General features: G+C 45.6%; 1 protein-coding gene across 1 annotated transcript; it reads left to right on the forward strand.

The window, feature by feature from the left end:
• Positions 1 to 3: 3 nt before the first annotated feature.
• On the forward strand, positions 4 to 10938 carry Prokr2 (prokineticin receptor 2). The gene is made up of 3 exons (XM_057781571.1): positions 4 to 112; positions 3197 to 3787; positions 9655 to 10938. The coding sequence occupies exons 2-3, from the start codon at positions 3330 to 3332 to the stop codon at positions 10349 to 10351; spliced, it is 1155 nt and encodes a 384-aa protein (XP_057637554.1). The 5' UTR covers positions 4 to 112; positions 3197 to 3329; the 3' UTR covers positions 10352 to 10938.
• Positions 10939 to 25910: the final 14972 nt, after the last annotated feature.

The following is a 25910-nucleotide window of genomic DNA, read 5'->3' on the forward strand; positions in this document are numbered from 1 at the left end:
CACCAAGCACGCGCACCTTGGCCAGCACTAGCCAAGGTCCCCAGAGCCCTGGCCGCGCCCACCTACCGCACTGACACAGGCCTGGAGTGCTCCCCTGGAGGCACCGAGGCAGGTAAGTGCTGGGTGGCAGCGGGCAGACTCGGGGCACTGAGCGTCGCTTCCAGGAGATTCCTCCCGGCCTTGGGACACTGGGGTTGGGGACTAGAGCATACATAGCTCGGGAACCAGGGAGGTAGGCAGCAGGCGAGCCGAGAAGGGCGGAGGTGTCCGGGCCGTTCCCAAGCCCCGCAGACAACCTTGTGGCCAGCTTTGCTTCTTGGGCTTGAATTTCCCACTGGATTCCTAACCCCGGACCAGTAGCAGCGCCTTTTGGTGTCCGAGGCAAATGGGAGACAAGGGACCGGCGGGCGGGCCGGTTCTGAGAAGCCAGCAAGGACTCCCACTTATCTATCCCCAGTGTCAGCCTGTGCAAAACCAATAGACAACCCAGAGGGAGGACACTGGGGTGCAGACTCTGCCGGAACCCCAACTGTGAAGTGGGGTGGAGCGCACACCTTATAAGTACGTAGCACGTTGGGGTTTCACTAGCGCCCCCCCACACAAACACACACACCACACACACACACAAACCTTGTGGCTGCTGTGTCTGGGCTCCCGACGCTCTCCCTGCCCTCACAAGGCTGGAGAGATCTCGCTATCCAGTTTGATTGCTTCTTGCTCTCCCTTCTCGCAGCTGCCACACTCGCAGGTGTGCTGAGGTGTGAGCCGGAGGTGGTTCGCGGATGATGAAACAGACCAAGTTAGATTGGGGGCCTCTCCCCACACTCAGGGACCCCTTCCCCTTTAGCGGTCACCTCCTGAGGGCTAGCATTTTACAAACTTCATTTCCTTTCCCTCCTGTGGACACCTGAAGACACCAAGAATATAAAGGAGCTCTCAGGTCAGGAAGGACAGTCCCTAGAGTCCCTGATCGTCCCCACCCACGCTTAGAAGGCTGTTTCCAGATCGGTCTGGTCTCAGAGAAGCCACCACTTCAGAGGACACAGATGCTGACAAGATTCAGTCCCTCAAGTCGAGGTTGGCTGAGGATGGGAAGCTGGGAGCCTAGGGAAGGAGTCCGGGAGCAGATCCAGAGCAGCGGGGTCAACTTGGGGAGAAATTACTTATTCTAGAGCAGGTTTTTCCATCCGGGAGGACCTCAATCACCAGAGAATGTCTTACGTGACCCTGGGTTTATAAGCATATAAAGTAGGCATATAAATCAGACATTTACTGATAATAAATCATTAATGTATTTTAAAACAATTCTTTGATATGCATATAATTTTACCATTTATTAATGAGGAAAGCAAATTTTGTATACTAATGAGATGGATTGCTTATTTTTACATAAAGAATTAAATCTTGGCTGAATATTCGATGTAGCATCTTCAACGTTTTTCAGAGGTGAATGATATTTGGATTTTGTAGTCATCGATGCTGGGAATGTTGCTTCATGTAAACTTGTGGTATACATGGAAGAAGTGTTTCAGGGCCAGTTAAGAAACTGCTGGAAATTCTGTCCGAATTCCAAGCCAGATTTCATTTAATGATTTTTTTAAAGACTCTAGTCATCACCTCAAACAGCAATTTTTAAACTTTTATTAAACCTGTGTGCGTGTGTATGTGTGTGCTGAGTACCCTCTGAGGCCAGAAAAGGGTATCAGAAAAGGCAGCTAGAATTACAGTTTTTACAACCCAGTGTTAGTGCAGAGACCTGAACTCTGACCTCTAGTCTTGTTCAAGAGCAGCAAGCACCACGACTAACTACTAAGCCATCACATAGCTCCTCACACAGAAATTTTTTAAATCGAAAATATTTTAGTAATAAATAAATAAATAAATAATAAAAAAAAAGAAAATATTTTAGCACAATAAACCCAAGCTACTAGCTAGTAGCCGTATGCAGCCGTGTGTATCTATAGTCCCAGTGCTTGGAAGACTGGGGCAAAAGGATCAGGAGTTTAAGGTCAGCCTAAGTGGCATGACCCTGCCTCAAAAATAAAACAAACAAAAAGACAGACCAGTTTGATGCTTACATACTAGGAAATGGTGACGCTCAAAGTCTTGGTTTTCCATAACTAAACCTTTATGTTTCTATGAGATCAGAAAGCCTCGTGTACAATAATTGTAGAAGTGCAATTCATAGCATGATCTGGATCTGAGGCAAGGTATTTCAGACCCTGTTCACTGGCAATGAAACACGAGACAGCACGCAGGGCAAAGTGAACGTGCATGTTTAGAAAGAAGGCTATAATGAAGTCTCCTGATTCAACGTGGTTGAAGGATGCCAGAACAGCTTAGATTCACTGCCTGTTTGATTTTGTTCTTTGGGCTGATTTTTTGGTCATTCAGAGACCATTTACTGTTGCTCAGTTTTTTGCAACCCCCACGTTTTAAGAGACAGTTTGAAAGACTGGCTTCTAGAATCCCTAGGCAAAGAAAGGCAAGTAGGAGGAAAGCTGCTATACCCAGATCACGGGGTCCCCCAAAAACCACCACAGAGTCCACACTCTAAGTAAAAACAAAGAGCCTTTACCCAAGCTTCAGCGTGGACCTCTATCTGTCCGATGCAGCGATTGGGAGTAGTGCACAGCCCAGTTGGGACAGAGTTTTTATCATAGTAGAGTTTGGGATGAGAGGATTTCCAGGGTTCAGTACCCTGATTGACTGACATTTGTCTAAGGGTCTTGGCAAAAGGGGAGTAGAGGAGTCCTGGGCTCAGGGACATCTGGTGACCTTATCTAACGGTTGAAGTGTCAGGCACTCACTCCCCTTTAGATGCTGGCCCTCCCCGGATGATGTCAGCTTATGGCTTTTCCTGGAACCCAGTGCTGCCTGCCATGGCAGTTTTGTGGCCTGGGCCCCACCCACCAACGGATTCCTCTCCAGCCCCTGCTTTATGCCGTTGTCTGATAAGGGGTCGAGGGTAACAACAGTCAAAACAGCACTGTCTACTGGGAGAAGGGCAAGGGTGCCCATTCCCCTTGGGTTTCTATGGAGAGTCCAGTTCATACTGTGGCCAGCAGGCAGAGGGTCTCCCATCTCCCTACCCCTGGGTGGGTCTAGATGGACTGTCCTAGGGAATTCTGGGGGGGGGGATACTGTCAGATCTGATGCTTGCTGTCCATTTGTTATATCTCCCCTCCCCCACCAGATCCTGGATGATATCAGTTCTCCCCTAGGATTCCAGCAGGGAACTGCGCTCCCTGACACCCCCCACACAGCTGGAGGTGCTGAACTCCACGTGGACACACCTCCCTGATACCACCCCTCCTGCAGGGAACAACATGGCCGCCCAGAACAGAACCGTTAGCTTTGCACCTGGCTTGAATCCACCTCAAGACCATGCCTCCTCCCTCCCCTTCAACTTCAGTTACGGTGATTACGACCTTCCCCTGGATGAGGATGAGGACGTGACCAAGACACAGACCTTCTTTGCAGCCAGGATTGTCATTGGCGTGGCACTGGCAGGCATCATGCTAGTCTGTGGCGTCGGCAACTTTGTCTTCATTGCTGCCCTCGCCCGCTACAAGAAGCTACGCAACCTTACCAACCTCCTCATTGCTAACTTGGCCATCTCAGACTTCCTGGTGGCGATTGTCTGCTGCCCCTTTGAGATGGACTATTACGTAGTACGTCAGCTTTCCTGGGAGCATGGCCACGAGCTTTGCGTCTCTGTCAACTACCTTCGTACGGTCTCGCTGTATGTGTCCACCAATGCCCTGCTGGCCATTGCTATTGACAGGTGAGCCTCACTTCTGCATTCACGGGCTGGCATCGCTCCCGATGCGGCTCCTCAGTGATTTGTTGAGGGGCTAGAGGGGACTTTTCTCCAGCTGTGTTCTGTTCACTAACATTCGAGCAAGCGGGAAGCTTCTGAGTTCCATAGTTCTGGTCATGACCTGAGGTATTGTCTGCTTCAGGTGTAGGCAGTCCAGCACAAAGGTAAAAAGCAGAAAATCCAGGCAGCAACTACTCAAAAGCCATGGGATAGTTACGTAGGGCAGCTTCCAGTCAAGACGAGGGTATCACGTTTCTTATGCAGCTGGATCCAGATGTAAAACATTCCATGGCCCCTAATAGTTTCCACTGCCAGTCTTGGGCATCACTTTTGCCATCACAGCTCAAATCTGTCTGTTCTTTAATCACCTCATTGGGATCGCGCAGCATGTCGCTCGCCTTCTGGTGACTTCACTGCAGAGCTGGTTTGAAAATAAGATAGCAGAGTTTGCTTACAGGAAAGAGGGAAGGGCGTGTTTGCTTTGGCTGTTTTGCAAGTGTCTGTATGCTTATTTACATACATTTGCATGAGACCTTCCAGAAGTCCTTGCACTATTATGAATTTATAGGTAAGATTTGTCACAGCGGCTAATGAGAGATCCTCCATGTTTCATTTCCGTACACAGTTTCAGGTCAGCTTTGTCCCCAGTGGCGGGGTGGAGGGTGGGGACCTTTGATGAGTTCACCCTTTTGAGCTGTTCTGAAATGCATTCTGATGAAGTGCTTGTGGCCTTCCCTTTTGTCTCCTTCAGCTCTTGAGTTCCTCCCTTGTTCTCGGTGCTGTTTAGTGCTTTTTAATATGCCAGTTAGTTCCGTAATATTAACCAAAGACACAGAAACAAGACACTTCTTCCCTTTTATAGCAAGATACCTGCAGGAAAACGCCTTTATCACCTAGCTCTGAGGCTCTGCAGCTCATAAGGCGGTTTATGAGGCGCACACTCACCAGCCAGCTGCACCAGGTTCCTCAGGAAAATCACCAGATTACCACTTGTTACAGCGATTGCATCTAGTTGCTGAACCCCGCCTACCCAAGTCTCCTGAATGGGAATCCCTTGAGCTGGGAGTTGCAAAAATCTGCATTTTTATTCATTTTCATGAGTGACTCTCCTGCTTGCTGAAGTGGAGTAATTGCTGTCCTCACCCCTTGCCCTCTTGCAAGCTCTGTGTTGTGTGACCTGACATCCGCTTTGCTTTCTCTTAAGGTCTGTGATGCTAGAACTGCTTAGAAAGCGGTCACCCTGGCACAGGCAGCAGAGGCTCCATCTCAGCCGCAGCCACCCCTTCCCCACACAACCTCCCCCGCTGTGCCACCATTCCCAGTGACCCAAGCAAAGAAGAGACTGTCATCCCCGGCCTTTCTTCCTGTCCCTCAGCCACTGACTCCACACTTAGATGCTCATCTCTAAGTCCAGTCTGCGTCCCTCCAGCTTTGCCACTTGTCAAGTCACGATGGACACTGGCGCTCTGCTGACCGGTCTGTCACTCCCCAGGAGCCTCCGACTGCTCCCTAAAACCCGTGTCCATCCGTGTAAAGCATATGAACCTCGCTGTTGCTGGCTCTTCCTAAGATTTTCCTGTGCTTATGAAATCTCCGCAAGTCCCAGTGTCACAGGGTAGACAGATTTTTCTCTGGGCCACCAGCTCACAACAACAACACCGAGACTTGTTATTAATTATGAAAACTAAACCTTACCTGGGGTTTGTCCACTAGCTCTTATAACTTAAATTAACCCATTTATATCAATCTGCGTTTTGCCTCACAACTTTTACCTTTCGTTCATTCTATATGTCCTATTCCCCACACCCATCTCTCACTGGCTTCTCCCTGCACCTCAATTATCTCCTCCTACTTCCTCTACACCTCCTGCTTAGCTATTGTCCATTCAACTCTTTATTAAACCAATCATAGTGATATCTCCACACAGTGTACAAATATCCCACAACAATCACAGGATATAAATCCTGAGGCAGCACTGTGGGCTATGCCAGCCTGACCTTCCAATTCATATTGTGTATATAGATACAGATAAAGATGTCATTCCCCAAAAAAGATATATATTATTTTTTGAGACAGGGTTTCTCTGTGTAGCCTTGGCTAGCCTAAAACTCACTCTGTAGACCAGGTTGACCTTGAACTCACAGAGTTCAGCCTGCCCCTGCCTCCTGAGTGATGGGATTAAAGTCCTGCACCACCACCACCTGGTCCCAAAGATTATATTTTAAGAGCAACCATCATATCTTTGGCCTTTCTGTCTCCAACTAAGATAACATATGAAGATATCTTAGTTTGTGTTATCCCCTAAACCCTTTGACACAGGGATCCATGTGCAGATGAACCAGAAATTACTGAGAGGGGAATGAGAAGTGAGGGCAGCAGACATTGCTAAAGCTTCCATGGGGGATTCCTGCTGAGGAACCCTTGGAGTAGGTGTGGATCCCAGCTCAGAATTCTCTCAGGAGCAGGAAGAGGGAGCTGGGGTGTTTATACGGGGCTCTTACAAATCATCGCATCTCTGAAAATACAGCACAGGTAGCCAAGAGGACTCTGGAAGTCAGAGAAAACCCTCATACCGATAAACAAACAAAAAGACAGGTGTAGGCACGCCGGAATGCACACACATGCTGAAGTGGCAAAGCACAGAGGAATGAGGGGGATATAACAAGGTGGTAAGAGCATAGGGGTACGAGGAAGGACATAGCGAAGTAGTAAAGGGGGTGGAGCTATAGGCAGGTATATACCGAAGCGGAAAGAGCAGAAGCATATGGAGAAAGTACTGGCAGCATCTGCCATAGCCATAGCAAGATTTGGGGCTCCTCTGTCCCCAGGCCACATACATGGAAATACAAGCAGTAGAAGACGTGGCTCTTGAACTCAAGTTTTTTTTTTCCATTTTAAAAACTAGGAATTATCAAACATTAAGAATAATAAAAGATCCACTGATTTACGGATGCTAGTTTCTCAAGAGAGACAAGCATCTCTCCTGTGTCGTTCAGAATGACTTTGAACTCTGATTCTCCTTAAGCTCCTGGGCACTGGAATAACAGACATGCACCCCTAAATCTAGACTCAGCTCCCTCAGGAAGTCTCTAGATAGAGACTGGCTGGTCGAGGAGCTAGATGAAAAGGAAGTGTCGTGGGCAGGAGCGCATAGGACAAGCACACAGGAGGTCATGGGTAGGGGGTGGGTTCTGTAAGGGTCGAAGATGGAAAGATAGCACATGGGACCTTAGGCCTTAGGACAGAGATCCCTTAGGATAGCTCCCTTCTTCCATCATCAGATGCTAAACTAATTGAAAGGTGCATCAGACGCCCTATCTTTCCCTGATGGTCAGATGCCCTATCTTTCCCTGATGGTGCCAAATTTGGGTTGGGTAATTTTTCCTGGAATGGTATTTCATTCACCTCAGAGAGAGAAACAGCTTAAGTTTGTTGGGAGTTAGAAGAGACCCATGAACCTCTACCCTCCTTTCATACAGTTTTTCTCCAAAGGGTGCCCCCCCCCCGAAAAGGAATGCCCCCTGCCAGCCCCTAAGTTCACACTGAGAGCCATGTCAAACTTCTGACTCCAAAAGTGCACTCTCACAATGCCTGGCACACTAGGACATGGTAGAGACAACAGGAAGCGGCAACACAGAAACCCCAGCCTCCCGGAGCACTTCCTGTCTGTTCAGATATCCCCGTTCTGCTCTCTACAGACACCAGAAGGGCCAGCTCCTGCTACCTTTGGAAACTGAGCCCAGAGACTATGCTCATGAAGAGGAGGTGCTATCTCTAGTTGTAGGGAGTTAAAGGAATCTATTGACCTCAAAAGCACTTGAGTGTGCGCTCTCTTTCTCTCTCTCTCTCTCTCTCTCTCTCTCTCTCTCTCTCTCTCTCTCTCTCTCTCTCTAGCAGATAAGCAGATAGTTGGCAACAGAGACCCTGTAGATGTCTCTCTTGCCAACAAATGAGTCAGGGGAAATAATCAGGATAAGCAATGTACTAAACTCCATCATACATTATGAATGTTTACTTTCTTGGAAGCTGACAAAAATCCTGATAGATTGTCAGTTAAGGCATTGTTATCCCCACTTCACAGATAACAGAGACTAAGTCTCAGAAGCCTAAGTTATTTATCCAAGTGCACAGCTTAGAAACTGGCCTCCTAACACCCCTAAACCGGTGCTCTTTTCTTTCTGATGTCCTTGGTGTCAACAAGGACCAGACTGAGAGAACTAGTAAGTCCTGGATTTGTTTTACAGTCTCTAAAGACTTTGGATCAGCACAGTACACAGAATAATGAATGCCTGGCTGTGAGATATTCCTGCCCCTGCCAATATCTGTTTGCCTCTCCAGACCTGTGATGCTTGTCCTCCTAGCCTGCTCACACAGATGGGTGGAGAGCTCCAGCACTTGTGGTAACACCCAGCCAGGAGTGCCCTCACCCCGCCTGTGGTTGGGGTGGTCCAACTTTCTGCTCAGTATTCAGACGCTTCCAGTATGGAATTAGCTGGAGAGCCACCAGCAAGCAGAGGCAGAATGGGACAAGATGGCAGAAATACCATAAGGGACAAAAGCATGGCAATAACATGGCAGAGGGGTTGAAAAGGTGGTCAAAGGGTCTGGTCAGAAAGAAAAGGTTAATCAGACAGAATTGTCTACAGGCGGCTTCCTGCTCTCGGCCCACGTGCTTCCTGCTCTTGGCCCGTGCACTCGTTTCCTGGATAGTCTCTCTTACCTACATGTTGCACCTCTTCTCTTCCTCCACCTTCCTGCCCCTGACCCACATAATGCACAGAAATTATTCCAGGACCCAAATATCCAAATAGCTACCATTCCCTCTCTCAGACGGGAGACAAGTAACCCACACAGGCAAGCTAGTTTTCCACAGAAGATTCTGGCTTGTGTTTCTTCTTTTTTTTTTTTTAAAGATTTATTTATTTATTATGTATACAACATTCCTTCCATGTATGCTTGCATGCCAGAAGAGGGCACCAGATCTCATTATAGATGGCTCTGAGCCACCATGTGGTTGCTGGGAATTGAACTCAGGACCTCTGGGAGAGTAGTCAGTGCTCTCAACCTCTGAGCCATCTCTCCAGCTCCTGGCTTGTGTTTCTTGAGCAATGACTCTCTGAAAAGGACAAGGGTAAAGCTTCAAGGTACCACAGTGAAGTGTCTTCGTTATGTACTTTCTCTTGAGTGTGGAACGGCATGGGGAGGGGGGCGTGAAAGTACTATATCAGGTGGCTCGATTCCGGTATCTGCCAGCCATGAACCTGGGCCTAGGGCTTATTTCTCACTAGAGTCCTCAATCTCACTGCCTCTGTAATACAGGTTGACGCCAACCAGGAGATGGAGAAAGCCCAGGCAGTGTCCACACCTCACTCTGAGGTCTTCTTTCAGCTTAAATCATGAGGTATTCTGAATAAAAACTTTAAGAGTACCTTGTGGACAGGACAGCAAGATTGAAATCTCAAAGGATATAATCATTCCATGAACAGATGAGCACATGTAACTACTGAAAGATATTCACACAAGTACATTCTTAGCATGTTTAATGTTCACAGACATCCCGCAGGGTAAGTACCAATTGTTCCAGGTTGTATTTAGGGAAACAAATCTCAGATCCCTATGCCAAGCAAGGGAGAAAATCCAGGTTGATCTAACCTGTCTGCTCTTTCCGTTAAATCCCTACTCTAACTACGAAGTGGGGCTGTTAATGATCTAGTGCTCTTTAAACCTGGGTAGTGGGTGACTGGGGATTCATTGTGCTGTTCCCGGGCTGATTAAAAAAGTCAACCGTGCTTCCAAGTATAACCATACTGCCGGCTTCCCTCTCCCTCCAGATACCTGGCCATTGTCCACCCCTTGAAGCCGCGGATGAATTATCAGACCGCCTGGTTCCTGATTGCTTTGGTCTGGATGGTCTCCATCCTTATTGCCATCCCATCTGCCTACTTCACCACAGAAACCATCCTCGTTGTTGTCAAGAACCAGGAAAAGACCTTCTGTGGCCAGATCTGGCCTGTGGACCAGCAGCTCTACTACAAATCCTATTTCCTCTTCGTCTTTGGCCTTGAGTTCGTGGGCCCGGTTGTCACCATGACCCTGTGCTATGCCAGGATCTCCCAGGAGCTTTGGTTCAAAGCTGTACCTGGCTTCCAGACGGAGCAGATCCGCAAGCGGTTGCGCTGCCGCCGCAAGACCGTGCTACTACTCATGGGCATCCTCACGGCCTATGTGCTGTGCTGGGCGCCTTTCTATGGCTTTACCATCGTGCGAGACTTCTTCCCTACTGTGTTTGTGAAGGAGAAGCACTACCTCACTGCCTTCTATGTCGTTGAGTGCATCGCCATGAGCAACAGCATGATCAACACCATGTGCTTCGTGATGGTCAAGAACAACACCATGAAGTACTTCAAGAAGATGCTGCTGCTGCACTGGTGGCCCTCTCCCTACGGCAGCAAGTCCAGCGCTGACCTTGACCTCAAAACCAGTGGGGTGCCAGCCACAGAAGAGGTGGATTGTATCAGGTTGAAGTAGCCTGCTGGTGATGCCCAAGGGAAAACAAATTCGATACTCAGTGTATCACACACCATCAAATACTCACGAGCTACATGAGAAAAGACAACAGTATTCATGCTCTCCTGCCCAAATGTATCTGGATGCTCCTATGTCCTAACATACGGCACAACTGATACCTGTGTAACACCTTGAGAGACAAGACACAAATGGCAGCAAGTGACAAGGACTGAATGCCTTCTGTGTGCAAACCATACCAAGAGATTATTCAAGGACAGGAGCTGACGTTTGCTGATTCCCTGCTATGCGCAGAAACAGTTACCACCCTTCCCCGCAAATGGTAGCATCTGTTTGGCGCTGTCATGCTCTATCTATCCACTTAATCTAGCTATCCATCCACTTGAAAGAGGTCACAGATGATTAGCCAGAGTCGTGCTCCGTATTCTCTCATCTGTATCCCATCCGCACAGAACTGTCAAAAGGCAACAGAACAAAGTACTTAGACCCAGCAGAAGTGTAAAGGGTGACTCCATCAGTATGGAGCCCACGGTCTCATGGTAAGAGAGTCCAGACATCATATTTACCTTCACCACCCAGCTCCAGCTATCTCCTGGATGTTCTGTACTTACCTACAATGGTGTAATTTCAAAGGGGGAAAATGTCTTTACCACTGATGTGTCAAATTCCATCAGCCTATAGGGCGAAGATGGGAAATTCCAACACAAGACACGCATCCAGTTCCTGATGCTTCAGTGCCAAGTAGTTCAAGGCTTTGGGGTCATGGAGGAAGAGGACACGGAAAGAGGCAGAAGCTGCCAGTGGCAATGAATAGAATCTGTGTCCGTTTACTACAGTGTGGATGATTCTCTACTAGAACATGCTCTGTTGTATAAAAGGAGCTTTGGTTGAGAGCCGAAGATCTGTGTGAAAGTCCTAACTCCAGGATTCATCTCTGTGTGCCTCCACTTTAATGAAATGGGAATGATGAAAACCGGTCATTAGAAGAGCCCATTGAAGCCACGGTGTGTATGATTTCCAACTCTACCCTGGATAAGAATGTGATACTGAATAGCTCATTAGAGTTTGGAAATAAATGCCATTCACTGTGGGTCTCTTTTTAATAGAGGAACAGCTTCGCATTTTCAACCCTGATCATTGGACCAGAGACTACTGAACTCATTTTAAAGTAGCACATCTAGAGTGGGGCATAGAGGTCCACCTGCCCCAGGGTACAATCAAGAGGATGCAGCCAATGCCCATACTCTCAGCATCCCTGTGGTCTTGGAAACACTGACCATCTTCCCAACAGAGCATGGGTGGACCCCAGGCCTGAACTCATTTGTATTGTGTCATTGCAGACAGTAGGGGTGGTTAAGTTGACCTGCCTGCCTAGGAGTGTCTCCTTCCTCCTTCACAGCCATCCCTCCCTTAACTGCACACTCCGTTACCAAGGAAGACCGTCCTCAATCCTGAAGAACCACTGTTCCTTCAAGGGCATAGGCATGGCAGGCTTCCATGATAAACCTCCAATCTCTTCAGTAGACCCTGTATCCCTTGAGTGTATCAACAGACTTCATCTCCTTCTTACATTTGAACATACGGTCCTTCTTTTGTTTGGATTCAGCTGGAAAACACTTCTGTAATTATCAATGTGTATATGTAATATTCCAGTGGAGAAGGGGTATGTGGTTCTTATATGAAATAGTTAACATACAGAACTATAATCACAGTGTTGAAAGGGTTCCCTGCTAATGTTTTATGCTGTATTTATATGAAGCATGATTAATAAAAACTCAGAAACAGAAACTGGGGTTTAACCTGAAGGTCAGAAAAGCAAAGCAGTCAGCCGCTGTCTCTTACCTCGACCTCAGTCCGAGAATGGCGATCCTGCGTCCAGGAATCTCAGAATGAGACTGAGACTGAGAGCTGTCTCCTCCTGTCTTATAATCCTCTCTAGTTCTGGGATTAAGGGCATGAACCACTATAGCCTGGTTTCTACGGCAAGCTAGTGTGGCTACTGGGATTAAAGGTGTGTGTCATCACTGCCTGGTCTGTAAGGTTGACCAGTGTGGCTGTTTTACTTTTCTGATCCTCAGGCAAGCTTTATTTACCAAAATACAAATGAAATGCCACTCCATTTAGATGTCTAGATGTAAATGAAGTGATAGCTATCTAAATCACTGAAGCCTGAGACGAGAGCGAATCTCCAAAGGCGTGCTTAGAACAGGGCCGTCTCGTTCCAGCTACTGGCCTCACATCTGTGTTCTCACAGGAGTGTGTTCTTGAGTGTAAATTAGCAGAGAACCGTTGCCCTATGTGTCCCCCTGTTTTGTACTAAGTTAATTGCATTTGTGTTCACTCTTCTCAACATTAATTAAAGACAAGCTTATGATACTTTGTAACATGTTGAGATAAGTACACACTTACTCCTACTATTTCACACTGAGAAGTTAATATCATTTAGTAAAGCAGATCCATTTTCTTGGCCACAATAAGATAAAAGATGATTACACACTGATGCTGTTACAGGGTTTTGTTAGGCATCCAACATTTAAAATAAGTTACTTCTAAAATTGGAAGAATCAAAAAATGCTTCAGGCTCTCAGGCATGACAAACAATTCCAGGCATCACAAGGAAGAATTTGGTGTGTGGGAGGTGATTAGAAATCTTAACACAAGTTCTGTTTCTACTCAGAAATGGTGGCTCCAAAACACATCCTCTGCATCCAACCATATACTCCCTTGGCCTCAAGAACACACACACACACACACACACACACACTGGTAGACTACCAGACCAAGAAATGCCTTGAGGACATAAAATTCAGCTTCTTTCTTTGGTGCATCTGAATTCCAAAGAAGGAAATTACGTATAAATGGTACACAGTTAATTCTCACTAGAGCTAAAGCCTGTGACTATGAGCAATGTTCAGTCCAAAGGACCTGGCGTACCTTGGTGGCAGGTTCCAGAATATGTTGAACCTCGTTTACATTCCTAGATTTCTTTGTTTGTTCATTAAAAGGGGATTAAATCCCCGTTCTGGAAGCCTTATGGTATAGGCATCAGATCAAGAGACAGAGTGTGGGTTGTACATGGGGCTTCCTTGCAGGTAGCTGCTGGAAGCTCATGGTACCCAACTCCATCCAGAAGACATTCAAAGAATAGCATCCAGTTCTTGTAAATAATCATTTCTCCATGGCGTGTTTTTATTAATATTTATTTTAACATACATTCTCTTTCCTACATATAGTTGAAAATATTCAGTATGTGTATCCTCATGAGTTGTTATGATATATATGATATATATATAAATATATATATATATAATCTCATTGTTGTGAATTGCATGTTTGTGAATTTGTTTACAAACTAAAATCCATTTGTAACCCCCAAATCAGTGCTCATGATGCTGGTATAGACACACAAAACAGTAAATTTTGACTGATCCAACACACGTGTTCCCAGTAGAGGTTGAAGAAGCTGAGACTCTGCTGCCTTCAGTTGTAAACATTGTTGGTTCAGAACGGGAAAGGAATTTACATTCCACAGTGCGGTGGTGCATGCCTTTAACCCCAGTATTCGGGAGCCAGAGGCGGATGGATCTCTGTAAGTTTGAGACCAACCTGGGCCAGAACAGCCAGAGCTGTTATACAGAGAAACCCTGTCTTGAAAATAAATTATGCTAACTGAGGTACTGAGGTGGAACAAGGAAGGTAGATCTCTCTCTCTCTCTCTCTCTCTCTCTCTCTCTCTCTCTCTCTCTCTCTCTCTCTCTCTCTCTCTCTGTTCTGCTCCTGTCTCTGCTCACAGGTTTCTGTGGTAGCAGGCAGCATGGGCTTCAGTAATTATACTTATAATCAGCCTATAATTCTTGGGAGGCTCCTTAAACATATAAGACTCATATGCTACATATGCTTTCAAAGTCTGTTTAGGTCATGCCTTGTTTATAGAGCCCCAAAGTGATGCTTAAGTGATTTCTGATGTTCCCAGGTACAAAAAGGCTACAATTACATCTTATGTAGAAAATGGATATGTTAGAAAGACTTTATTATAGAGGTGTTGGCGTGAACTCAATGTCAAGGACTCAAGAACATGTTAAATAAAGTATGTTTAAATGGAAGCATGCATTTAAAAGATTAGATGGTGACCAACTGACAAAATGTGACCAGTGGCCTCGGTTCTATGTCCCCATGCTTCTCTGGCCATACACACAGACAAAATATTGTATACATAATAAATAAATAAATATTTTAAAAAAATCTTAGTCACAGAATAAGGTTCATTGCAGAGAGTTTTCAAAATATCACTGAACCTACTAATGAACCTTCCCACGCAGTACTAGAATGGGTTATAATTATTATGTTATCAGTTCAGGTCCTCATGTATGTGGGGCAAACATTCTACTACTAAACTACACCCCAGTCCTATGATGGTGTATTTGACCGTCTATCTTTCTGATTAATAAGAACCAAGGGATGGCTTATTTGTCTCTTTTTATTATTTTCATAAGTGAAAGAACAATTCCAGGCCATTGACTTCTGCCACTGCCTGAGGACCAAGGCTCCTTATACCTACCTCATCCATGATATACAGAAAGGCAAGGGAAGGGGGAGGGGAGGGGAGAGAAGGAAAGGAGAAGTGGAGGAGAGGGAAGGAAAGAGAAAGGAAGGGAAGGGCAGAGAAACCATGTCTAAACCCAGCGAACAGTAGGCTAGATTCTACACGTAGCTTCTCCCTTTCCCTAAATGCCTCAGGTTTGTTCTCAGAAACGTCTACCCTCCCTTCCCCAGGACATAGAATCAGCATCATCACTGACTGAAATTTCCCAACCTCAGTATTCGACTGGTGACTCACAGGAGAGCCTTGTTTCTTCCTCCCACCAGGCTTCTCATTGCTCAATCACTTGGCTGGCTAGTGTTGCCAACCTGACAGGACCTGGAATCAACTGGAAGTCAGACTCTGAAGAGGACTTGGGGTGTTTTCTTGTATTAACTGAGTGGGAATTCTCACCCATGGGACTGGGCTATTCCTGGATGGAGCCCTGAACTGTGTAAGTGGAGGAAGGGAAGAGACTATTGTGCTTCTACCTCAAACAAAGGTCCCACCACCTAGAGGTGGGTCAGAGAGCACCGCTTGCTCAAGGTCAACAGGTGTGGCAAATAGCCAGACCTTGTTCTTCAGGAATAGAGAAGATGTGTTCCTACCTCAAACAAAAGTCTAAGAATCCAACTAAGTTCCAGTTACTTTTTAAATTGGATTATTTGGTAATTTGTTGTTTAGTTTCTTGAGTTCTCTGAATTTCAATGTCCCTGCCATCACCAAGAAGCATGCTGTAGGCTATTCATAAACAAAATTTAAGCGCTTGGTGGTGGGGTCTCTTGAAAGAGCTGCAAGGTTTTTACAGCTAAAGCTGAGTCAGGAAGCTTCTCTTAAATGAGATGCACTTACCTCTAGCAAACAGCTCACCCAAGAAAATGCTGCTATCAAGAAGCCATGCTTAACACTGTTCTTTTGTGTCTAGAATTACTTCCAAGCTCTCAGGTTTTATGTGAATGTAGTTGTCCATGTTGGCACTATTTGTTGGCAGAGGTTTCTGTCCTGCCTGATCCCATATCAGTTCAGTCCCAAAGAAACATACAGAGGCCTATGTTAATTATAAATTGGTTGGCCTGCTAGTTCAGGGTTCTTATTAACTTTTACATCTTAAATTAACCCATAATTCTTGTATGTGTTAGCCACGTGGCTTGGTACCTTTTATCAGTGAGACATTCTCATCTTGTATCCTCTGCATCTGGGTGACAACTGCAGACTGAGCCTTGCCTCTTCTCAGAATTCTCCTAGTCTGGTTGCTCTGCTTATACTTCCTGCCTGGCTACTGGCCAACCAGCATTTTATTAAACCAATACAAGTGACAAATCTTTACAGGATTCCACAGGACAAAATGTCCCTCTTCTTACTGGCTTGGAGTCGTTTGACTTTTTTTGTCATTTCCTTGGCACTTACATATCTATGACAACACATAATGGACACAAAGAAAGTCTTTGGTCAAAGGTCCTACAACACAGAGTGGCCACTACGAAGAGTTCTGTGTTGTCGTATGGGAGTGCTGCTCAGGAGCACACTGGTCCAGACTGGGGCTTACTCCCTGCTCACAACAGGATCTTCTCAAAGGTAACAGGGAAGGCTAATGTCAGTGTGGGGTGCACAACCGCAATTCCATACTTATGATACTAGAGCAAAAAGATGGTGTACTCAAGCCAGACTGGGCTACACAGCAACCCTGACTGGGTGACAGCAACCCTGACTGGGTGACAGCAACCCTGACTGGGTGACAGCAACCCTGACTGGGTGACAGCAACCCTGACTGGGTGGGTAGGAGAGAAGAAGACAAAAAGCTGAGCCTGTAGGGTACATCGAAATGAAAGAAACTAAGGGGGCTGGAGAGATGGCTCCGCAATTAAAAGCACTGACTGCTCTTCCAGAGGACCTGGGTTCAATTCCCAGCACCTACATAGAGGCTGATAACTATAACTCCAAGGTCTGACACCCACACAAACATCCATGCAGGCAAAACACCAGTGCACGTCAAATAAAAATACATTATTTTATAAAGACAAAAGAAAGAAAGAAATCAAGCAAAGGCCAAGTTCTCCACATGGACCAAAGGAGTGAAAGGGAAATATCAGTGCTTCGCTGGAGGCAGTGGTTTTGGCTTTCGGATATTTGAGACAGACTCTCACTATGTATCCCAGGCTGGCCTGGAACTCAGCATCATCAAGCTCTCCTGGAACAAAGAGGGCTCCTCTTGTCTCAGCTTCCTAAATACCATAAATGCAGGTATGAGCCACCACCCACAGCCGGCTAGGTTTACGAAATTGACTACGGCTCGTGTTTATGAAAATCTGCTGTGTGCCAGAGGTTATATAAGCTTTTACAAGCAGACGCTCATTCAGTCCTTACCATTGCATGGGGTGGTGCTATGACTTCAGCGTGGACTGTCCCCCTCCACAGGCTCTGTTTTGAATACCTGGTCCCTAACTGATGGTACCGTTTGGAAAGGTCAGATAACTTCTGGGACATGGCGCTTCGACGCAGGCCGTGGGAATGGACCCTTGAGGGTCTATCTCACACTTACTCTGGTCCTAGGCTCTGCCTCTGCTGTCTCCTGTCCTGTCATATGTCATAGCTGCCATGTCTACCCCACCACGTTGGGCTGTATCCCTCAAAGCTATGAGTCCAACAGTCCTCCCTTCCCTTACATCGCCTCTGCAGGTATTTGGTCACAGCAACAAAAAATGCAACTATTACGGTGGGGGGGGGGACGACACACTACATTTCATGACCCAGTGGTTCTCAACCTGTGGGTCGAGACCCCCTTTGGGGTACACATCAGCTATATCAGATATTTACATTACGATTCACAACAGGAGCAAAATTACAGTTATAAGGCAGGAATAAAGTAATTTTATGGTTGGGGTCACCACAGCACGAGGAACTGTATTAAAGAGCAGCAGCATTAGCAAGGTTGAGAACCACCGCCTTACACAGTGAGGAAAAGTAACTTGGACAGGAGTGTCGTGCGCTGCTCGTTATACGTGAGAAAACTACAGCTCAGACGGGATAGCTGACCTGCCCAGTGCCAGACAAACTGAAACGGAATCCCTCCGCCTCTCCAGATGGCTTAGGACGTCTGCAGAGGGAGGTCCATCCAGCACTGGCTGGAACTCTGGACAAAGCCATGAAATGGTCAGTCAACGAACGACATCTCCGTGTACTCTCAGTCCCAGGGGGGCCCAGGGCACCCGAGTTAAGTCAACTTTAGTAGTTAGAACCTGCCTCCCTCTTTATTCCCACGACTGAACTTCTTGGCGCATGCAGCTGCAACATCCAACCCCGATTTCCCTGGAATACTGACGCCCTTTCTTTCTTTCGCACAGAAATTCACTTCTCAGACTACAGTGGTGGCATTACAAGCAGAAGCTTCTGGCCACAATGGTTATTAGATGTTAGGAACGGAACTGGACAAGTGCTTTGCATATTTTCTCAGTTATGTCTGTTTCATACAGTGGAGGCTAAGTGGTTGAGCAATTTTATTAAGGCGGAAAAGCCAGTGAAGTTTGGGGCCAGGATCCTATTCGATTGTGTCCTGTGCTGGAGCACTTGAGTCTAGTCCCTGATCCACCACTGCCCTCTGCTGGGCCTATGGCAGCACTGCCGGGATGCAATGATGACTGCGTTTTTGGTTTGGTTGGTGGGTTTGGGTTTTTGTTTTTTGTTTTAGGGGAAAAAAGGTTGGGTTTTTTTTTTAAAGATATTTATATGTTTCCCTATTTCTTTCCTCCCCTAAACTTTCCCAACACACTTCACTTCTCTCTTACAAACTCATGACCTCTTTCTTCATTAGTTGTTGCTACGTGCATTTATGTCTATACATACATATTTCTAAATAGGTACTGTGTTTTACTCAGATCTCTCAAACAGCAGAGGACAGGATCAGTGGTGTTTCCGTCAAAGGCGATATGGAGCAGTCAGAGAATGAGGGGAGAGAATTTCTTGTTCTCCAACTCATTATGGGGCCCCTCAAAATTGCCCCAGACAAGAGTACACATATAGAAAATAGAATATAGCTCAGAGATATTGCTGCCAAGTGTGCTTCTCCTTTGCAAATAATCAGGATTAAAGTTGGCCATTTCTCAGGAATTCTTCTGTGTAGCAAGGACTCCATACAAAATAAAATGAAAATCCTTTATTGCTGTAAAACACTCACTCACATCATTAAACAAGTACAATAGTGTAACACTGCCATTTCATCACAGCAGGGTCGCTCTGGTTCTTTACGTGGGTTCCCAGGTTTCTTCTCCCTTTTTAAGAATCAGATACATTTTTAAGTAAATAGGTAGATAGATAGATGATAGGTAGGTAGTAGGTAGGTAGATATATGATAAATAGGTAGATAGATGTGTGGGTAGTTAGGTAAACAGTAGGTAGGTAGATGATAAATAGAAGACAGGTGATAAATAGGTAGGAGTAGATGATAGATAGTAGATAGATAGATAGATAGATAGATAGATAGATAGATAGATAGATAGAAGATAGTAGATAGATAGATAGATAGATAGATAGATAGATAGATAGATGATAGATAGATAGAAGATAGATAGATGATAGTAGATAGATAGATGATAGTAGATAGATGATAGATAGATAGATAGATAGATAGATAGATAGATAGATAGAGATAGATGATAGATAGATAGATAGATAGATAGATAGATAGATAGATAGATAGATAGATAGATAGATAGATGATAGTAGATAGTAGATAGTTAGATGGACGGATGGACAGACAGACAAATAGGTAGATAGAATGGTGGCCTGAATGAGAATGCCTACCATGGGCATGGGCTCGGATGTTTACATGTTTGTCCCCAGTTGGTGGTGGTGTTTGGTTCGGTTTAGAAGGAGTATGTCACTGAGGTGGGCTGTAAGGTTTCAAAGCCACATGCCATCACCAATTCCCTCTCTCTGTTTTGTGCTTGGGAACCTTTAGCTTCTGCTCCAGCTGCCTGTGGCCTGCTGCCTCCGCTCCGCCCTGGACTCTTATCTCTCTGTAACCATAAGTCCAAATAAACTTCTAGAAGTTGCTTTTGTCATGGTTTTTATCCAGCAAACAGAAAAGTAACTATTACAGATAGATAAACCAAGTAGCTAGGTAGACAGACAGCTTGTGCGTCCAGGCATTTTGAAGCCCATGCTGAAATTCCTCCCCTTAATCACAGTGTGAAAGCTGTGCCTCTGTTAAGTTGGGTGGTTCCTTTTGACAGCTGTTCCTGCTTTCTCTATTTCTGTTTGAATAATCAGTAAATCATTTAACATGTAAACAAAATCCTTACTATCAACAAAATAAAATTATTTAAACCTCAAGCCATTGAAATCAGTTGTAAATCAGTTTTTATTCTTAGAACTAAACACTTTCTGTGGAAATGGGCAAATGATTATGCCATTTGAAGACACCTGCCTTATTGGGGTCAACTTGTAAAATTTGCAACTTTAAGGAAATCTCTATGATAAAAAGTTTTAGGTCAACTCAAACTTATAAATAAGGGACTAGAGGTGATAACAGTGCTTTAGGGAGGAAGGGAGATGGCAACTTTCCAGAAAAAGACATATACACACAAACTATCTTCCGTGGAAATTACTGGACAGGTCTCTAAAAGGAGAGTCCCCAAACAAAGTTTTGATGTCTCTTGGTAATATGCGATTTGGTTTACTAAAATCCTAATGGAATATTACTTCTACAGGAAAGTGGGTGTCTAGTGTTTTTGTTTTTGTTTTTTTTTTTTAGAAACAGTCTCCTGTGCAGCCAGTGACTGGCTCAGACTCAGTCATCTCTCCCTGTATTCTCTGCCTCCATCCCACCCTCCTCACCAGATTTCTCCTCTCCCCATCCTCACCCACCCCCAGTTCACCCACAAAATTTACTCTATTTCCCCTTCCCAGGGAGATTCATGATACCCCCAGACTCTTCTCTTTATCTAACAAACAAAAAAACCAGAGTGTTCTCTAGACTTCACCCTGTAAGACAAAGGTGTTGATTCAGAGACTGCCTTCCTAGAAGACAGGTGTCTCTACAAGGTGGCTTCCATTAAGAGTTACTCTTCAAGATCCTACAATACATTCTGATCATGGCTCCCCTTCATCTCCTCCCAGATCTTCCCCACCTTCCCATCCTTCCAACTCCACAACTTTCTTTCTCTCTTGAAAGCAAAAAGGCAAACAAACAAAAAAAAAAATCAAACAAACCAGATTTTTTATATATTTATTTTTTTTTTTTCGAGACAGGGTTTTGCTGTGGTTTTGGAGAAACCAGATTTTTTTAAAAAGCTTGATAAACACATTCATGTGTAGACACACAGACACACAGACACACAAAGGCACACACACAGACATCTACACACAGAAAGACACACTGACATGTAGACATCAGTACACACACCAACACAGAATCAGACTCACAAAAACACACATACACAAAAGCACAGACACACACAGATACATCCAGACACACTCAGACAAAAACACACTAAAAATACATAATTCGTTTTTTTTTTTTTTTTTTTTTTTTGGTTTTTCGAGACAGGGTTTCTCTGTGGCTTTGGAGCCTGTCCTGGAACTAGCTCTGTAGACCAGGCTGGTCTCGAACTTACAGAGATCCGCCTGCCTCTGCCTCCCGAGTGCTGGGATTAAAGGCGTGCGCCACCATCGCCCGGCTTAAAATACATAATTCTTAAACTACTACAAATGAAAATTTAGAAAAATAATTAGGGCTGCCCTTAGAACCATGAGAAAAGCGTTTACTAGTTGTGCATTTACTATTTGGGATCTGGAAATTGTTTTGTATTTTTTTTTTAACATCAACAAGAATGGTGCAGTAATAGGAAAGTTCTAGAAGATGCAACACTTCTACTTTAAAATGAGAATCTTGTGTTTCTGGATTTTTTTTTTGGTTTTTCGAGGCAGGGTTTCTCTGTAGCTTTGGTGCCTGTCCCCCCGGAACTAGCTCTTGTAGACCAGGCTGGCCTCGAACTCAGAGATCCGCCTGCCTCTGCCTCCCGAGTGCTGGGATTAAAGGCATGCGCCACCTTCTGGATTTTATTGCTTGCAATAAAACCAATTTTTTTCTTTAAAAACAGTCCTACTATGTAGCCCAAGCTAGGCTTAAGTTTGTAACTCCCCTGCCACAGCCTTCCAATTGCTAGGATATGTATAAACCATCCATCCCCACCCAGGGACACTTCTAACTTTTCAAAAGAGAAATTCATATTTCAGTTTGAAGGACACGCTAGGATAACATGAAAGTTGAATAAATCAGTAAAGGGACACTATGCCCACAATTTCAAATGGGTCAGGAAAAAAATGTGCATGAGAAAACACACACACAAAAAAAAAGTCAAAATATTAACATTTGGGCAATTTGGCTAAAATGCAGGGTGTTCTTCATACTGTTCTTGTAATTGCTCTAGAAGGCTGAACTAATCAAAACACAGGGCTAATAGCTGCACCTGAGGAAGGGACCCGCCATGCTTTCTTGTAACCATGGAGCTGCCTGGCTACTCCGTATGGTGACCACCATGGTAGGCGGGAAGTGAACAGACCCTTGAAGGTACAGGAGGGAACAACTACCTCTCAGCAAGCAGCACTGAGGATCTTCAGGGCACGCAGGAACCCACACATATCCCCTCCAATGCATACACCCCCCCCACACACACAACTACAGGAAATGATAGGGAACCCCAAAAGAGTTATAGATATAAGATACATATAAATGTATATCCAGACGACACTGGCCAATACTGCAGTTGGAGGACTTGTGGACCAATCTGTTTTATGAAGAATAAAGATGAGAAACTTAAGACAAGAAGAGCAGAAAGCTAAAGGAAACAGGTGGGACATGTTACAGATATTTACTTTGCCAGAAAACTCGAGTCTGAGGCGGCCGAAGGACTGAGCAAAAGTACGAGAGATAAATATCACTCTATACCATGGGCCACCATTGTTGGCTCAAAGAGCCTGGCTACACCAGACCCAGAGCATCCCGGGGATGTTCCAGCAGAGCAGGCCAGCCACGGTGGAGGATGTCAGAAGACGTACACTGGAAGCACAAAGCAAGCTTTTTCTTTTCTTTTTTTTTTAAATATTTATTTATTATGTATACAATATTCTGTCTGTGTGTATGCCTGCAGGCCAGAAGAGGGCACCAGACCTCATTACAGATGGTTGTGAGCCACCATGTGGTTGCTGGGAATTGAACTCAGGACCTGTGGAAGAGCAGACAATGCTCTTAACCTCTGAGTCATCTCTCCAGCCCCCAAAGCGAGCTTTTTCAAGAAAATGGTGGACAAGTCTGATTCTCAGCATCTCTGACTTACTGGTCTTGGTTACCTGGACTTTTGGAAACTCTGTGATACTTTTAATATGCAGCCAAGTTTGAGAATGTCTGGCTTCAAACACACAGCCTTTGGGTACTGAGAACCTTGGGGCAATGGGGATTGTGCGGTCAAAACCAGAGTTCCCTCCTGCTGCAGAGAGAATTTCTATTACTGGTCATAGGAAGATGGAATTCGTCCTGAAACTTCTCTACCTGACGATGTGCTCTCACTCCCACAACTGTTGCTCATCTCTTGCTACCATTCAGAAAGGGTTTGGGTTTTGGTTTTTTGCTTTCTATTTGGGAACTCCCTGAATTTAGGTTGATTCCAGAACTGGCGATCAATGTCTTTTGGTAACTACGGGAGACAGGGGCTGTGACTCAGAATGCCATGATTGAGTCCTTCTGTAAGGGTCCCCTTGCCCCGGCTGCTCTGAATCAAACATGGAAGACTTTTGTGTTGCTTCCTTTCTTCTCCTTCCCAGAAAACTGAAAGTCATGTCACTCCTTCCTCCTCAGGGAGAAATCAATGCACTTCTAAAATCCTGCCCCTCCCCAGGTGGAAATTAGCAGCTACTTCTGTGCCAGGCAGAAACAAGCCTGACTGGGCCTGAACACAGGATTGTCTGAGGCAGAGCAAACAGTGCGCCGATGGGAAGGGACCAGCACTACATGGAAATAGTACCTCAGACCTCAACACTTCCTGCTGGTGATTTTATCCGGTCTCCATGCTGAAAAGACCACACCCCTGGAGCAGACATCCTCGTGAGGGCCATCCACGTTCCTAAGTGTGCCCCATATCAAACTCTTCATCTTCACTGTCCTTGCTCCATAGCTTCTACAGCTCAAAACTGGTGGTGCCATTCTTCCGGTGGCCAAGGACAATCTCACAGCCATCCTCGCTCTTTTTTTTTCTCTCCCATGTTGCACCTAATCTTGCAGCTGATTCTGTTGGTCTGAGCACTGGAGTCCTTCCAACATTGCTGTTGTTCCCTCCTGTCTCCCTGCCCCCACCCTTGTCCCTCTGCGGTATGTTTGTCATCTAGCAGCTGCTAGATGACTGTCTGGAAACATCGGATCAAACAACACAGGTCAAAACTCCCTCTCCGTCGGCATCTCATTGTGCCCGGAGTACAGTTGTCGCTGGGGCTGCAATTGCTGCCAGTGTCTCCTCCCGACTCAACATGCTCCTGCCAGAAGGCAAAGTGGCCAATCCAACTATTGATGAGGTCACTCACATTACTGGCTTAAAGAGCAGAGACAGTGAGTCAAAGAACATGTTAGAAAAGGCCATGAGTTTGGGTTTGGTCATGGAAAGAAGTACCTGCAAGCACAGGCCTTGGGAGCTACCGGGAAAGTGGTGGCTGAAGCCCTCAGAATGACAGGAACCCCTAGGAAACTAGAGGGGAGCGGAGAAGCTTGGGCAGAGTGCGCATCCATGAGACAGACAAGTGATAAGCCACTTAGAAAGAAGAAAGGCTGAGAAGTAGCCACAAAGATGGGAAGACTGCTAGGAGAGCTGGCACAAAGACCAAGGACAGAGATGTCTCTAGGAGCAGGGGTGGTGGGCAAGACCTTGGAAGATAACACTGGCCGGACACAGTGTCTACCCAAAGTTACAGGAAGTAAACACACCAGGGCACCACACTCCTGTCCCACCTTTGGCCTTCAAAACTTCCTGGATGTTGGGAAGATGGCTCAGCGGTTGAGAGCACTTGCTGTTCTTCCAGAGGACCTGAGTTTGAGGACTAGCACCCACATGTTGCTTTACAACCATCTGGAACTACAGTTCCAGGGGATACAACACCATCTTCTCACCTCCCTGGACACCAGGCGTGCAAAGTGTTGCACACACATACAAGGAGGGGAAACACCCACCCATAAAAAAATGAATGAATCTAATTTTAAAGTTTTAATATATTAAAAAATCATCACCAAAAAACACTCCCCCAGTGTTGGGGAAATGGCTCAGGAAGTAAAATGCTTGCTGTATAAACTTGAGTGAAGATCCCCAGAACTCACATAAAAATTCAATGGGCATGACAGCCTGCCTGTAATCCCATACTCTAGGAAGCAAAGACAGGGAACCCACCAAACTATCGAAAAGCTGAGCGAGCAATGGGTTCAGCGTGAGACCTTGTCTCAGTATATAAGGTAGAGTGCAAACAAGGAGAGGAAGACACGCAACATCAACCTGGGGGCCTCCACACACACGCCCACACATGCAAGCGTATCACACACACACACGCAGTAAAAACAAACAAAAACCAAAAAGAGCACACACTTCCTGACTGACAGTGATGTATGTGACCCCTGCATTCAGAGACAGAGGTGAGAGGATATTACATTTAATGTCAGCCTAGGCTTTCAGTAAGACTGTCTTACAAAACACAGAAGCCAACCTCTTGGAAACAGAGAAATGGCTCAGAGATTAAGAGCACTGACTGTTCTTGTAGAGAACCCAGGTTTGATTCCCAGCCCCCATATGGTAATCCAAAGCCATCTGTAATTTCAGTGGTGGGGATCTGTCTTCTTTTGGCTTCTGTAGGTAACAGGCACATGTGTGGTACACACACACACATGCAGGCAAAACATCCATATTTATAAAGTAATTTTTAAAGGGCTTCTCCCATCAAAAACCACACACAATC

The sequence above is a fragment of the Chionomys nivalis genome, chromosome 9 (genome assembly GCF_950005125.1).
Source record: "Chionomys nivalis chromosome 9, mChiNiv1.1, whole genome shotgun sequence".
In the NCBI taxonomy this organism is placed as follows: Eukaryota; Metazoa; Chordata; class Mammalia; order Rodentia; family Cricetidae; genus Chionomys; species Chionomys nivalis.